Here is a 16,464-nt window from a genome sequence, read left to right as displayed (position 1 = left end):
AATTAAAGCTTCAAAATTTGTGTCATAAGTGTTGCGGTTCTGTGAAACGCAAGATGTAAGTTGTCAAAACAAGAACTTGACACTGAAGCACATAAGGTCAGGTGGTCAAGCTTGGTCCAAGAGTTAGGTTTTATGAAGTGCCTTCAAGAAGTAGAGAGGGGTGGAAAGATTTACTGAGGGAATTCCTGAGTTTAAGATGAAAGCATGTCTGCCAGTGTTGGAACACTTAAACCTGTGACATAACTTTGTGCTCCCTGCAGACCCTGAATGGCTGAATGCTTTCAGCACTTTTTTTCTTTCAATCTTCCACTCATCTCACTTGTAATGGTCTCATCTTGTTCTGGTTTTGCCTCTGGTTCTTGGTAGTTTTCACTGTTGTCTTCTGTCACTTTGTTTGCCTGTAGCCTGACCCTTAAGCCTTCTTAAGTCTAGCAATGGAAACAGGGGAGAACTTGTATTTAACAAATTGACTTTATCACATCTTTCAGGAAAGTCTCAACAAAGCTTTGGGTATGATTAACTGCTTCTAAGTACAGATCCTGACTGAATTAGAATTCTAATGATCTCCAATATATTCTGTGGTTCAGAATAATGTCAACAGCAAGGGTTCAATTCCCCTTCCAGCTGAACTAAACTTGGAATCTGCCTCCTCGCTCTGCCCCATGCTTGATGTGGAGTGGTGCCCCTCAGACTATATATAACAATTTTCTCTCTAATAAAAGTGCGTTCCTCATGGACTAGGCTAGTTACCAACCAACCTACCGACCTAACAATAACACTTTGAAGCGCCATTGGATATATCTTCCATAAACTTGAGTTTATCCAAAACTGCTGCCTATATCTTAACTGTCATCAAAACCTGTTCACCCAATACCCTTGTGCTTATTGACCTAAGTTGGCTAACAGTTCAGCCAAGCTTTGATTTTAAAATTCTCATCCTTATTTTCAAACCTCTCCATGGCATCATCCCTCCCAATCTCTAATCTTCTCTAGTCTCGTAGCCCTCAGATTTCTTTACTTGTCCAATTTGGTCTCTTGCATATTCCTGATTTTAATCACTCCAGCATTGACAGTCATGCCTTCAGTTCCCTGAGACCTTAATTCTGGAATTTGGCCTCTGAGCCTCCATATTCCTCCCTCTCCTACTTTAAGATGCTCCTTAAAATCTGTGTCTTTGACCAAGGTGCCAGTCGTAATATCTCCTTATGTGGCTTGATGTTAAAATCATGAATGCAACAGTCTTCTCAAAGGCAGAGTTCCCACGTTTGTTAGCACAAACCAAACAGAAGCAGCTGCAGTGGCTCAGGCACGTCCACAGGATGGAAGATGGTCACATACCCAAGGATTCCTGTATGGTGAGTGAGCAGGCGCCAGACGATCAGTGGGGTAACCAAGGCTCCCATTTTGGGGATGCTTTCAAATGTGGCACAAAGGCCCTAAACATAAGTGACTCCCTGGCGCGATAGTCTAGCTTGCGAAAGAGGGAAATGGTGACACCACCTGTGGTCTGGCATGCACCACCACGGTGACCTGCAACCATTGCCAAAAACAACAACCCACAATGTCAATTGGCAGCTTTGTGTGTGGCACTTATGGCAGAACCTGCCTCTCAAGGATTGGCCTTCACAGCTGTCAGCAAAAGTGCGCCAAATGAAGACTCCCCCACTGCCCACCTAAACCTATTGTTTGCTGCAAGTTCATCTCTCGTGTATGGAAGGCTGCCAACACACAGCTTGGAGTCAAGGTTTGTTTGATAATGCATCTGTGAACTGGTTTGGAATGCTTTCCTATATTAAAGGTGCTGTATAAATGCAAGTTGCTGTGAGTTAACCACATTCTGAGATTTAAGCATTTCATTTAGGGTGACACTTGCAGGTAGTATTGAGGAATGCTGCATTGTTGGAGGTGTTTAACTGAAGATGAGGCATTAAATCAAGAACTTTTTTTGTCTAGAATTAGATTTTTTCAGAGATCCCATTTACTGGGATGTTTAGCTGCCAATCATACACAGCTTGTAGCCAGGTCTCTGTAATGGCTGCTACTACATCATGTCCTTCAAACTGAATTTGTACTTCTATCTCAACTTATTTTATTTCTTGTGCCAAATGCATTCATGTACAAAATTGCCCATATGGTTTGTGGTTCTTTTTCTCATACTGTTTGATCTATATGTGGACTTTTCCTGCCTGACTCACCTCGCCCCACCCCAACTAGTTTAAGTCTTTCCTCACCGCGTAACTTAACCTTTTGCATCAGGATACTTATTCTCCCCCATTTCATATGTAGGCCATTCCGTTTGTACACCTTCCTCTAGTCCCAAAAGTGTATTCAGTATGTCAGGAATTTGAAACCCTTCATTTTACATCATCCTTTCTATGTTGAACTGACAATTCTGATCTGTTATATGGTTAACCCAACAGATATTTAACACTTTTAAAGTTATTGTTTATTGAGTTATTTCCGTTCCTTCACTCTATGCTGAGTCCTATGTTCCAGTCAGCAAATCCGAGTGCTTGGACAAATTCCAAGAAAAAATTTCCAGGGGGAGTTTGTCCATTCTCAAAGCCAACCTGAAAACTGATGAACTGATCATTCCCGTTTGCGGAATTTTGAGCATAATAGTTGCCATATCTTCCTACGTAAATAAGTCACTGCACTAGTTCATTGCATGTAAAGTGTTTCACAATGTTTCTGAGGGATGCAATGAGGTAGTAAAAAATGGAAAATCGTCCTTTGACTGCTGCAAGCTTCTCCAGTCTAAATATGACATGCATCTCTTTAATCCATCCACCATTGGTGGCTGTGCCTTGAGTTGACTAGGCCCTAAGCTTTGGAATACCCTCCCTCCACCTCACTGACCCTCTACCCTGCTTTCCTCCATTAAGACATTCCTTTAAACCTACCTGTTTGACCAAGGCTTTGGCCATTTGACCTAATAAACTCTTTTGTGGCTTGGTGTTATATTTTATTTTATAATGCTTCTGTGAAGTGTATTGGGATGTTTCCTATTTTAAAGGGCTACATAAATAGAAGTTATTGACTTGGCCAGTTGATCTTTTGTCCCCTACCCCCCTCTCTCTCTCCCTCTCTCAGAAATTAGTGTCACATGTATACCTACATGACTATCCTTGCTACCTCCCCTGCTGACTGCCCAGGACGTTTATTCTGTGAGAAGTGCAGTCAAAGTGCATATTTTTGTTAAGGAGCCAAATACCTAAGAGAGGTGCTGATCTCTTTTAATGGACTATTCTTGTATGTTGCTGTTAGCATAGTGGTAAAAGATCATGCGATTTGTCTGCTATCTTACCCAAAAAAAAACCTTGACCAGTTGAATCCAAAGCCCTCATTTTAGAGGAGCAGAACTTCAGGTTTTAGAACACATGCTTTGGTTTTGTCCCAGAAAGCAACGTAAAATTGCTTGATTAACACTGACTGGTTACATTTCCCCATCCCTGTAATGGGTTTGACTCCTAGCAGCCAGAGCTATGACCTGAGACCTCTACTCCTCCTCCACAAGTTCAGCTGCTGTTCCTTTTCCTACTTGCTCACTAGATATCCACATAGGGCCAAGGAGAAGGTATCCAATCGGTGCCCATAGTCAGTGAAGAAGGTACACCCTCCGATCCTGCAACTACCACATAGACCTGTTGAAGAGGAGAAGTTACACTCTCCGATCCCATAGCAACCTGAGACTCAGGCTTCCTTTAACCGGTTTTATTCAAGGATATGCAAGGGAGCCACAATCATTCCTAAGAATGAAGACCCAACTCCCATATTGATTATATTTCATTACTTTTGTACTTTTTCTTATCATAATACATTTGAATACATCCGATCGGTAAACAACACACCGGCCCCATGCTAACTCTATCCTATTGAGTACATAAACAGGTGATTTTGCTAACCAATTATTCTAAAGGATGCATAAATAATTATATTATCCAATCAAAATTAAAACACGTACACAAAGACCTTGGTTCCCACAACTCAGAACTGTGTGATTGTGTTTCATCAAAGCCCCCTCTTTGTCCATTGTTCATCTTCTCATATCTAAGCTAAAACCATCTGACCCTTCCCTGTGTGAGAGGGGGGTACACTTAATCTAATTTATGTCATACTTTTGTCTCCAGTCTGACACAAGGCTGTGCAATGTTCAGCTGGTAATCTTCAATTCTTAATATGTTTAGCAGCCATGTCTGCCTGGAGATTTTAGGGGTTTTTCAGTAAATTCTTATTGTATTCTCTTTTAGCATTTTTAATTTCCCCCTTAGCAGTCAGTATCTTTGGATAGATGCAAACTCAGAGAAGACTAGGACAGTTGCATATGCAGGTTTAGTTTTCAACAGGGCTGTCCATGGAGATCTCTAGCAGAATAGTAGAGAGCATGGGGGCTTTCAAACTCTCCCAGCCTACAGGGATGAACAAAACTACAAAAAAGTGTCATTTTTATTAAGAAAAAAAATACACTCCTATTTCAATCGGAATATATATAATATATATTGTTTCATTATATATTTCAGACCGGAAGGTCCAAATGTTCTGATGCTTGAATTTAACACTAGGGATGGTGAAAATAAAACATTAGTGACCTATTATAGTTGAACTACAGGAAGGCAATCTGCTACCCTTACCTGGCCTGGCCTACATGTGACTCAAGACCCATCAAAGCCCCCTCTTTGTCCATTGTTCATCTTCTCATATTTAAGCTAAAACCAATGTGGTTGACTCTTAACTGCTCTCTGAAATGGCCTAGCGTGCTACTCAGTTGTACAAAGTCATTACAGAAAAGTGCACTGTGGGTGGACCTACACTGCACAAAACTGTAGGAGTTCAAGAAGGTGGTTCACTGCCGCCTTCTCCAGTGCAATTGGAGATGAGCAATAAACGCTGGCCTAGCCAGTGGCACTCATACCAAGAATGAATTTAAAAAATTAAGGCCAAGTTAAGAGCCCATGTTATTCATCATGATTCTTTTGAATATTGAGAATTGGAGCAGCTTCTATCCTGTTGTGGCTACTTGAGTCAACCTCAGGACTACACTCAAGCCCATTTTAATGAATAATTGAGAAAAGAATAAAATGCTTAAGAGAATAAAGATTCCATTTACAAATTGTTATGATCCCAGCTGAGGTTACCCCTGGACAAGCCTGATCCTAGAGTGGAACCCAGCTTGATAGATCCTAACTTTTATTTGTTTGATTAGGTATGTGGAGAGAGGCTACTGAACAGAGAAATAGGAGTCAGCTGATGAATTTTTAACAAAAGGAAACATTTATTAACAAGAAAAGATGAATTATATTACAATACTCCTTCACCCACACCTATACTTTACAGATATATACAGATTTGTAAGGATAACACAAGTTACAAAAGCTATCTTATACTATAATGTTCACAGTAAATATACAGTCCATGTAAACCAATAAGCACCCTGTGGTCAGACACACCACACTCTGAAACCAAGTGACAGATACCACCTCAACCAATTACAATGGATCACTCCGCAACTCTCCCTGCAGCGCCCCCCCCACCCCCCCCCCCAACGCTTGTCACACCGTGAGCCAAATGGTGTCTCAGCAATCAGTCTTTCACACGAGGGTTTCCAATCTCCACTCTCTAAGACCTCACCTTGGAGTCTTCTCCCAAACCGACAATTTCTCTCAGATGCCTTCCGCAAGGTTTCGCCTCCAGGGTTTTGAACTCTCCTTCCGATTTCCTCTTCTCTGGGTTGCCACATGTATTCAAGCTGTCTTCCATGCACTCTCTCTCTGACTCAGCCATCAACAGTACCACTGCTTCACATGCCTATAGTAAAGACTTACAGACCTTCAGTTGTCTCTTTGGAGCTTCTTGCCTCTTGCAAGCTGTTCTCGCTTTAAATCTGAAGTTTGGAGCCTTTCTCTTTGCCCCTCCTTCTTAACTTCACTTAACAGGACCTTTTCCAGGTTCCTGTTCTTCCTTTGACTATAAGGTCTGCTTGAGACTTTCCCCCTTTTCTGTTTCACTCCTTTAGCCTTGGGACGTTTTGGTTCTTTTGGGAAATCTGCAGCTCCCTCTCCCAGTGCCCAATCTTTCTGGTGTCTTGGCTTCAAACTGAACTCAAAGCTGCTGTTTCTTTAGTTTTTCTGTGTATGTCTGTGGGAGGGACCTGCCTTTCCGGACCCCTGTTTCAAGGCAACAGCCCAACTCCCTCTCCTTGTTCGTTTAACTTAGCTACAACAGTCGTAAAAAAAACCTCATAAAAATGCAGGCACATTTTTAAAGTGAAACTAAAACTCAATTTGACTTTTCTTAACACCGATACAAAAATACAAATCGAACTTAAACTTTAAAGCTAAAACTCATTCTTAGCACCTACAAATACCAATATAACTGACTTAAACTATCCCTATTTCCTAACGAGATGCTTTTCCAATGATATCTGCCCCAGTTAAATGATTAAGGGTTAAATGAATAAAATGTTTGAATTGCATAAGTCCGGAGTTATTAAGTGTTGTGGTGGTGGTGTTTCAATTCACTCAGAGTCTGAGCTGCTGTGTCAACGTACTCTTTTGCGTGCATGTTGTAGCTTGGAGCTATGGATAGTGGTGGTTGAGGCTCCAACTTACTTTCCGTCACCTGGCTGACCCGGAATCTCTCCCACTCTTACTGCATGCCATTGGCTGGAAGGACCTGCAAGTTGAAAACCTGTTTGTCTGCGTTATGAACATGCCTTCCTTGGCTATCAAGTCCTGTGATGAGACATGAACCCAGAGCATCTGGCTCAGATGCTACCCTCTGCGCCACAAGACCTCCCATTAAGTTGTTGTATCGTTACGACTGATGAGTTTTAACCTTTTGCTTTGCGTAAAGCTGCTGTTTACAAGCACTTTAGTCTAGGTGTGAGTATTTGAGTAAGTGTGAGCTTAGTAACTAATTCAGTGATGTTTCCGAGTCTTTTCATCTCATTGGGTGCTAGAGCTCCGGCATTTTTGACAGTGTGTGTGGCAAGTAATTTCAGGTAATCAATTTATCTGAGAGTTTATAAAGATGAAGCAAACTCCTGCCATTTCAGTTATGCCTGCCTTTCGATTCAGACTTGGGCATGTAGCCATATTGTTCCATTTGTTTCTATAATATGCATGATTCTTTTTCAGCTGGGAATTGATGTCTTAAGTGACTTTTTCCAATTTCCATTCATCAGGATGATCTGCGAATTGATGGCCGTGGCTGTGAAGATTATAGACATATTGAAATAGAAACAGATGTGGTGTCAAACACAAGTGGATCTGCCAGAGTGAAAATTGTAAGGACTGTTTAATGCTGCCTTTATTCTAGATCAAAGTAATTTTTTTGGAAAGTTTATCGCAATACTTTATTTGAACTTCAATTTTGATTCCATTTAGTTCCCCCCGCCCCCAGCATTAAACGAGTTAACTGTTCTTAACCATGAGGATATTCAACACTATCGGTGGTGGTGTGTTACAGTTCTCTCAGGGAGTCTGAGTTGTTATGGCAACAGACTCTTTTACATGCATGTTATAATCTGGAGCTGTGAATAGTGATGGGAGAGGCTCCAACTTTCTTTCCATCACGTGGCTGACCAGGTATCTCTCCTGCTCTTAACTGTCCGCCATTGGCGTGTGTTAGAAGGATTTACAAGTTGATACTCAACCTGTTTGGCTGCACCATGAATGCATCTTCCTTAGCCATCAGCTCCCGGAGTGGGACTTGAACCTGAAGCTTTTGGCTCACGTAGCGATGCTATCCACTGTGTCACAAGGCCAAACATTCAACACTATGAGTGGATCTTAATTTATCCGTAGTACATTTTGAACCTCTATATAAATGTAGAGTTACAGCCCACTGTAATTCTAAGATAAATTTATCTTGGAATGTATATAGGGTGATTTAATTATTCAAATACAGCCCCCACCACTTACCTTGTCCATGCTTAGCACAGGCAACTACTTATATTGGGGAAGTGGCAGGTTAGGCTTATATCCACTGGAATTTAGAACAGTAAGAGGTGACTTGATTGAAACCTTGAAAATCCTGAGGGGTCTTGACAGGATGGATGTGGAGAGGATGTTTCATCTTGTGGGAGAATCTAGAACTAGGGACCACAGTTTAAAAATAAGGGGTCACTCATTTAAGGAAGAGATGAAATTTTTTTTCTCTGAGGGTAGTGAATCTTTGGAACACTTTTCCTCAAAAGGCAGTGGAAGCAGAGTCTTTGAGTATTTTTAAAGCAGAGCTGGATAAATTCTTGATAAACAAGGGGTTGAAAGATTAACTGGGGTAGGCAGGTATGTGGAGTGGAAATTACAATCAGAACAGCCATAATCTTATTGGATGGCTGAGCAGGCTTGAGGGGCCGAGTGGCCTACTTCACCTAATTTGTATGTTCGTAAGTATGTTCATATGTTCATTGTCCTAGGAGTCAATTACAAAGGTGCTGTTGCCTATAATATATTAAATGCACCGGCTGTTTTAGGCATTTCAATGAGATACTTGCTATGTATTCACCAATTTAAAAGTTTTTTGATCTATTTGCATCTCATTAAAGTGAGAGTGATGCAATGCACAATGTAACTGCTAATAATTAGCAGAGACAGAAAGAAATATTGTTTCTTTCAAATATGTACCCTTTTTACCATCCACTGTGTATATTGGACCCAACGTTTGAACATCATATCATATATTCAGTGGGGACAATTGAGCGTTAATATTTGTACCATTAGAAGATAATACATAGGCCTGCTCGCTGAATGATGTAATAATGCAAATAATAATGGGCCATAGGTTCACTGATACAAGCGTACTGAAATAGACTTGTAAATATAATGATTTTAATGGAAGTCTGACATGCAGAAGATGACTTGTATTTGTACATGACAATTTCTCAAAGCCTTTTAAATTGAGGAGGCAAAAACGTAACAAAAATAATGATGTACTTGCTTTTTGATAGGGCAAAAGTTTTCACTGTGATTCCCATCTTGTGATGTTTTCACTCTTCCTTTGTCAGTGACCAGCTGCTGGTCACAGGGTTCTTTCCCCTCTTTGTTTCTGAGCCAGTTGATGTTGCGAATGTGTCTGAATCATCCAACTTTCTGTATTAGCACTGAGGCACCCGTTCTGTCGATGGGCTTACTCATTGTGAGTGGCCCAATGGTGCAAGCAGTAACACGCCGCTCTCGAAGGAAAGAGGAAGGAAAAGCTGATGGGAATGTGAATTTGGCTTTTATTCACCACTTAGCCAGAGTTATCCCATCTTGTGGAAATATTTGAAATGGTTTCATGTTTGGCCTTTTGATAAGAATGTTGCATAGCTTGGGGGCAGGGCTGAAAGAGGGCAGACTGAAAAGCAGGGGGTAAGAAGGAAAGGATTACAATAACCCTCTGAGGCATTGTATAGTTCTTTAGCTTGCATCTTCCCAGTTCAGCATTTTGAAGCAGTGTCCCATCAAGTCCTCTTTACACCGAACAATTTTAATGTTTTTCATGTTACAAGTAGACCATATAGTAAATTACAACTCTACCTGTGCTTCCTAATAGATTTTATGTCAAGCAGTTCGCTTTAGGACATGTGTTTGGAGGCTGCTTACCTACAAATGCAGTGACACGATGGCGTATGCCCACGCATTCCAGAGACAATTTCAGGGAATTCTGCGCCAACTGTGAATAGGATCCAGGCAGGATTGGCATCTTGATTTTTGAAATGGATGTATTCTCATCCTGGGCCAGTAACCTGAAAGTTATGTCTGACTCCTAGTGGGTGTGTTCCCTTAAGCGATATAGTCGCTTGACGCTTATTTGTGAAAGATGCGAATCTGACTGTTGGCTTGGCTCAGAGGCTGCGGCAAGAGAAATCTTAGCCAGAGGAATATTTCCAACAAAGCTGTGAATTAGCAATGAGCTGTAAGTGTGGATATAATCAGTTTGCCCATCTGCGTTCTGTTTTAATGCAAAAGTGTGCTGAGGTAGTGGATCAGCAGACAAAGATTAACAGCAACCCTATACGTCTGGCCAATGGATGTCCATGTAGTGAAGAGAACTTGGACAATGACAGGCATATGGAGATAGGTCACCGATCAGCCATGATTTCATTGAATGTCTGAACAGGTTCAAGGGACTGAATGGCCTACTCCTGGTCCTGTGAGTTGAGTTGATGCTAGTCCCTTTTGAAGAGCTTTTAGACATATCTTTGTAGCATCTCACGCAAGCAGGACTTTGCTGAGTATACACATGGACTGTTTATCAGATATTTTATTCAGACAGCTATTGTTGTGGAAATTAAGTCCAGGAGGAAGAAGTAGTGAAGGCATGTTTTTCATGCTGAAGAACTGTCTCCAATTGCTCATATCAGAGGGGGCAAAATCTTCCCTGAATGGCATTTTCGCTCACCAAAAGTACACCACAAGCCCCAGACCGTAGTACACATCCCATCAACCTGACCAGTAAGATCCATTGCAGGGGGCACCTCATTTCTCCACTTGACATCTCAGGATTCCATTGAATGGATAATCAATCTAGACATCCCATTATAAACTTTTCTCTCTCATATGAAAGTGGTGGTATCAAACCACCTTAACGGAAGTGGTTCATCTTGCCTTCAAGTATGCTGTACTTGATGCCAGTGATGCAAGTTCCACCCAACACTGTTCCCCGAATTACAATTTTCAGGAACCACGTTAAAGCAGCTAGAAGAATGACTGTGTACAGATTCTTTTACGATACAGACCATTCTGTTACATAGAGCTATAGTCGTTCCTTGTATGAGCACAGCAGAGTAAACCCTGCATGTGCAAACTTAATAACAATTGGCTTCTTCAGTTGGATGCTGGAGAAAATGATGATCAAAATAGCTTTCCTTTACAACCGTGCAACCACATTGAAACCATCCAATTAAAACAGTTCCTTCGTTCAGCTTTGACAGTGAGGATAGACCTAACCCTGTGCTGCTTTGAGTAAATGTCCTGCTTTTGATTGCGTTCCAGGGTGCCACATGGGCTTAATTTGTAGGAACTCTGTCTTGCATGTCCTTGCCTTGCTGTGCACTAGATATGAGTTTGTTTCACAATTATGTATGTTGCAAATTCAGTGGTTTTTAAACATAATTGTTACTTCTTGTGAGCAAGAATGAAGAAAAGAGCGAGACACATTGGTTGCCACGAGCCACAGAAAAAGCAGCACAAACTCCAAGGTCTGTGTTATTTAAAAAAAAAAGATTGGGCTGATACCAAAGCATAAATCTAAATTTCAGAAGTATGCTGTTATAAAAATCTGCTTTAAATATTTGAAGTAGTGTTTACAGTGCCTGTTGCTGTCTATACATAGTGCAGGTTTCATTTGTATTAGCAAGGCTAAAGCAAACAACCTTACATGAGAATGATTTAACTTTCCATCTCACCGAATATTGATAAAACTTTGGAGGTCTGCTAGGAAGCAAGTTTAGAAATTAAAATCCTGTCAACATAATATAAATAGATAAGCGTATTGTTTATTCAGTTTCATATACAGGAGCTTGTTGAAATCAGGTTGGTCTTTTTAAAAAATAAACTCCAAGACGTTCCCTCTGACTCGTGAAATGTATGTTTTTCAATGTTGCAATGGGTCCAGTGTTAGTGGGCTGTAGCTGAAGGTACCAACCTTAGTCTGTGACCAGCATCCATCTCACACTCTGTTAATTTGGTCAGCATTATTCTAAGCTTTGATGCGGTTATAGTTTTTTTTTAAAAGCTTGGCCAGAGTCAGGCATAGAATGATGTAGCATAGAAGGAGGCCATTCGGCTCACTGTACCTGTGTTGGACACACAAAGTTGAACTCACCCCCGGGATTTACTTTAGGTTTGCGTTTGTTTATGTAACAGCCATTACATTTCAACGCTTAATTCATTGGGCAAAGCACTTTTCACATACTGCATTAGGAAAGTTCCGTTCATGAATGTGAACATTATGGTTTCGATGGTTAGCAGGAGTAACCTGTACAGGCTGGCAGCTGGTTAAATTAAACTTTCCCGGGTTCCTGTATGAACTTGAATCAAATAAGAACCTGCAATGAGGCAGGAACTGGTTGAGGGGTGAGGCAGAATGCATGAAGTAAACTCCACCACCATCGAGCACGTTTCGGCATATTAGAAAATAAATATTTGCTCTCAAAAAAGTGTGTGTAAAGTGTCTGAGTGTCATACTTTCAAGGGTTTTTGAAATAAACCTGTAGCATTCTGAATCTGAGGTGCGAGCTAAGCTGCCATTTGACAAAAGGGTATTTTAATCTTCGTGGATTAAGATGAGTTGGAGGCAGGCAAAGTTATGGTAGTGGAAATAGGTCATTTATTTTGCCAGCCTGAGGTTTATTTTGGGGGTAAAAGAGGACCGATACTTGTTTACACATGTTGGGGTCAGCTTGAGCAAGTAGTCAGTGAAGGCTGATAAAGTCCAGGACCAGGGTGCAGGGTTTTTTTTTGGAAGGAGCTGACTCATGTGCTTTTGGACTTGCTATTGTTAAATTGGAGAAGGTTTTGACTCATCTGTGACTGGCTGGTAGCTAAACAGTAGGGACTGCATTGTGGTCCTTAGCTGAGCGTCTTCACTGGAGAAGTCATTACTGAAGATGCACTGAGACAAGCTGAAGTATCAGGTATGACGCTCCTTCAGTCTACTGATGATTCCAGCACCCCCAAGTTGAACTCTTGATCTTGGGTTTACAAACCCAGTACCATAACCACTTGGCTATTTAGGCCAAGCCTAAAGGCTGCACTGTAACTCTTTCGAGTACAAACCCACTTCCATCTGTTTCAGATGAAATTACATTGTTTCATGGTTTGCCATGGTGAGATTTGAACTCTTGATACTCTTTTTGAGTAAACCTGTTTCCATCTGTTTCAGATGAAGTTACATTGTTTCATAGTTTGCCATTGTGAGATTTGAACTCTTGATCTTAGGGTTACAAACCCAGTACCATAACCACTTGGCTATTTAGGCCAAGCACCCCCAAGTTGAACTCTTGATACTCTTTCGAGTACAAACCTGTTTCCATCTGTTTCAGATGAAGTCACATTGTTCCATAGTTTGCCATTGTGAGATTTGAACTCTTGATACTCTTTTGAGTAAACCTGTTTCCATCTGTTTCAGATGAAGTTACATTGTTTCATAGTTTGCCATTGTGAGATTTGAACTCTTGATAGTTTTGCCATTGTGAGATTTGAACTCTTGATCTTAGGGTTACAAACCCAGTACCATAACCACTTGGCTATTTAGGCCAAGCAAAACACATTTCCATCTGTCATTTCAGATGAAGTTACATTGTTTCATAGTTTGCCATTGTGAGATTTGAAATCTTGATCTCAGGGTTACAAACCCAGTACCATAACCACTTGGCTATTTAGGCCAAGCACCCCCAAGTTGAACTCTTGATCTTAGGGTTCCCAACCCAGTACCATTACCACTTGGCTATTTAGGCCTAGGTTACAAACACGTTCCCATCTGTTTTCAGATGAAGTTACATTGTTTCATAGTTTGCCATTGTGAGATTTGAACTCTTGAGCTTGGGGTTATAAACCCAGTACCATAACCACTTGGCTATTTAGGCCAAGCAAATCAACCAAACACCTTCTTCCCTTCCTCTGTTCAACTCCCTGAAGCACTCAACTCCAGCACTCCAACACATTTCCATCTGTTTCAGATGAAGTTACATTGTTTCATAGTTTGCCATTGTGAGATTTGAACTCTTGATACTCTTTTGAGTAAACCTGTTTCCATCTGTTTCAGATGAAGTTACATTGTTTCATAGTTTTGCCATTGTGAGATTTGAACTCTTGATCTTAGGGTTACAAACCCAGTACCATAACCACTTGGCTATTTAGGCCAAGCACCCCCCAGTTGAACACGAAGATTGACCAAAATGAGTTGGATTAAGAGTTAAGTATGTTAATCACATTGGTTAATTGTTACTAGGGCCCTATTGGTGATACTCCTTAATATGACCATCAGAGTTGATTTACTGGGGAAGTAACTAACCTGTTTATCAATGTGTATTTTCACAGGGTCACACGGATATTCTGGTGGGTGTTAAAGCTGAAATGGGCACACCCAAACTGGAGAGACCAAATGAAGGCTTTTTAGAATTTTTTGTGGACTGGTAAGATGCGCCTCAAGTAAAAGTTTGAAAGGGATAAAGGGAGGTTGGTGCTAGACCTTGAACAAACACCATAATAATCCACTTAATTTGTATTGGAAATCATCAACGGTCTGGAAAGAGCAGATGAGAAAGAAACTATTTCCACTCATGAAGTGATTGGGACGAGAGGGCAGAGTTTTGAAGTAATTGGCAAGATGAGCAAAAGGGACATGAGGAAAAACTTTTTCACACGTGAAATGGAATGCACTGCCTGTGAGTGTTGTGGAGGCAGGTTCGATCAAAGCATTCAAAAGGAAATTAGAATGTTATTTGAAAAGGAAGAATTTGCAGGGTCATGGGGAGAAGGCAGGAGAATGGCACTCATGAATTGCTATTTCACAGAGCTGGTGCAGAGACCATGGGCTGAATGGCCTCCTACGCTATAACGATTCTGCAAGGAGCTGTCTGAAAAAATGGGAGAAGCAGGAGAGAGAGAAAAAAATGCCCTCATCCATGTACAATGATTTGTTGCCACTAGACTTCTTTATTCGGATACACTCCTGGCCAGCTTCCCATCTTGCAGCATCTGTAATCTTGAGGCCATCCAAAGCTCTGCTGCTAATGCCCTAACTCCTACCAAATCCTGTTCCCCTATCATCCTACTGCTCACTGACCTGTATTAGCTCCCGGCTAAGCAGTACCTCAATTTTTAAAATTTGCAAGCTTGTTTTCAAATTCACCCGTGGCCTTGCCTCTCCCTAATCTCCTCCAGCTCCAAAACCCTGTGAGATAACTGCACTCCTCCACATCTGGCCCCTTGAGCATCCTGGATTTGAATTGCTTCACCGTTAGCAGTTGTGTCTTCAGTTGCCAAGACCCTAAGCTCTGGAATTCCCTCTAAAACTCTCCATCTCTGTACCCTTCCCTCTCCTTTTAAGATGCCTTTCCATCTCTTTAACCAAGCTTTTGGTTATCGGTCCTAATATGTTCTTACGTGGATCGGTGTCAAATGTTCCTGTGAAGCACCTTTTTGTTCGGTCAAAGGCACTGTGTATTAATACAAGTTGTCGGATAATGGCTTAAAGGATTTGGAAGAATTAAACAGCGCTTGCATTATACAGTGCACATATGTGAATTGTAATTCCACGAATAAACCACTGGATGGTAATAGTGGAGCACTTTCCATTGTTGGTTTGTTTCACTGCCAAGTGAGACTAAAATGAAAATTGGGATCAGCTGAAGCTCTCTCACTTTTTAAATTAGCAAGTTGACTTATGAAACAAATTCAATATTTTCATCGCATCTGCACACCGTGTTGTTATTTTAAATGTGTCTTTGCTTGTTAGTTCTGCCAATGCAACTCCTGAGTTTGAAGGGCGTGGAGGAGACGACCTTGGCACAGAAATCGCCAACACCCTATACAGAGTGTTCGATAACAGCAGCACTTTGGAGTTGAAGACGCTGAGTATTACTCCCAGGGAACACTGCTGGATCCTCTATGTAGATGTACTGGTATGTTTTCTTCAGAAAGCTAAGAGATATGTTCATAAAATATAGGAAAATCAAAGGGGAATGGTTAGGTGATGTCAGATTTGATATTTAAAAACTGCAGAAAAGGAACACCATATAACTAAGTTTGCCAGGAGTTGAACAGTTTTGATATTGGCCTTATCTCTTTTTAAGATCAGAAATAGCCTGTTTAACGAGATGACACCTCAAATACTGATTGAAATGGCATTGAGATTAAACTCTCCGAGAACTAGCCTGTGTCCTGCTTTATGTAATACGTTTATTGCAATTTCCAGGAGTGTACACAACAGCTGCCAAGTGGTAGCATAACCCGTGACCCACCCCTGAATGTGTGTACACTTGATCCACAGTCCTGCTTCAAAACAATCAAAAAAGCCAGTGTAGCACATTGCCTGACTGGGTAAAACACAATGGGTTCAGCAAGAAAGCTGAAAGAGAGATTAGCTCACAGCCCTGACTCCCTGGGTAAACCTGTGTGTTCCCATGGTAACTGATTCTATTAAAAGATGTTTCCTGTAATCCAAGCTAATGGCTTTGCAGAAAAAAATACACTTCTGTCTCAAAGAACCAGGGACAGCCAGCTGGAGAATTTATACTGTACATATATAAACGGTGCAACAAGCATAAACCATTATAATAACCACAAAGCTGTCACATCCAACCACTAGAATTAATTTTCTGAAGTAATATTTAAATAAAAGGATAACACAGCCAGCAAATTTTGGAACCTTTTAAAATATATAGACTATACTGGGCGAAGTCCCAACATCAACATACTCGGGATTACCACTAACAGACTTAACTGGATCACCCTTTCAAATACTGTGGTTATG

At 41.0% G+C, this 16,464-nt stretch overlaps 1 protein-coding gene across 5 annotated transcripts in view; it reads left to right on the top strand.

Moving 5' to 3' along the window:
* exosc7 (exosome component 7) overlaps positions 1 to 16,464 on the top strand; it is a 36,174-nt gene that overhangs the window by 628 nt on the left and 19,082 nt on the right. The window contains exons 1-4 of one of the 5 annotated variants that reach the window (XM_041184841.1): positions 824 to 1,355; positions 7,184 to 7,285; positions 14,028 to 14,122; positions 15,448 to 15,613. In XM_041184841.1, the coding sequence (XP_041040775.1) occupies positions 1,206 to 1,355; positions 7,184 to 7,285; positions 14,028 to 14,122; positions 15,448 to 15,613 (513 nt within the window). In that variant the 5' untranslated portion in view covers positions 824 to 1,205. Of the gene's footprint in view, positions 1 to 819; positions 1,356 to 7,183; positions 7,286 to 14,027; positions 14,123 to 15,447; positions 15,614 to 16,464 lie in introns of those variants that run through there. The other 4 variants (XM_041184838.1, XM_041184839.1, XM_041184840.1 and 1 more) reach the window with 4 other exon arrangements.

This window comes from Carcharodon carcharias, chromosome 3 (genome assembly GCF_017639515.1).
Source record: "Carcharodon carcharias isolate sCarCar2 chromosome 3, sCarCar2.pri, whole genome shotgun sequence".
Lineage (NCBI taxonomy): Eukaryota > Metazoa > Chordata > Chondrichthyes > Lamniformes > Lamnidae > Carcharodon > Carcharodon carcharias.
Note: the sequence above shows the minus strand (reverse complement) of the source record. Positions and strands in the feature narration are given on the sequence as shown.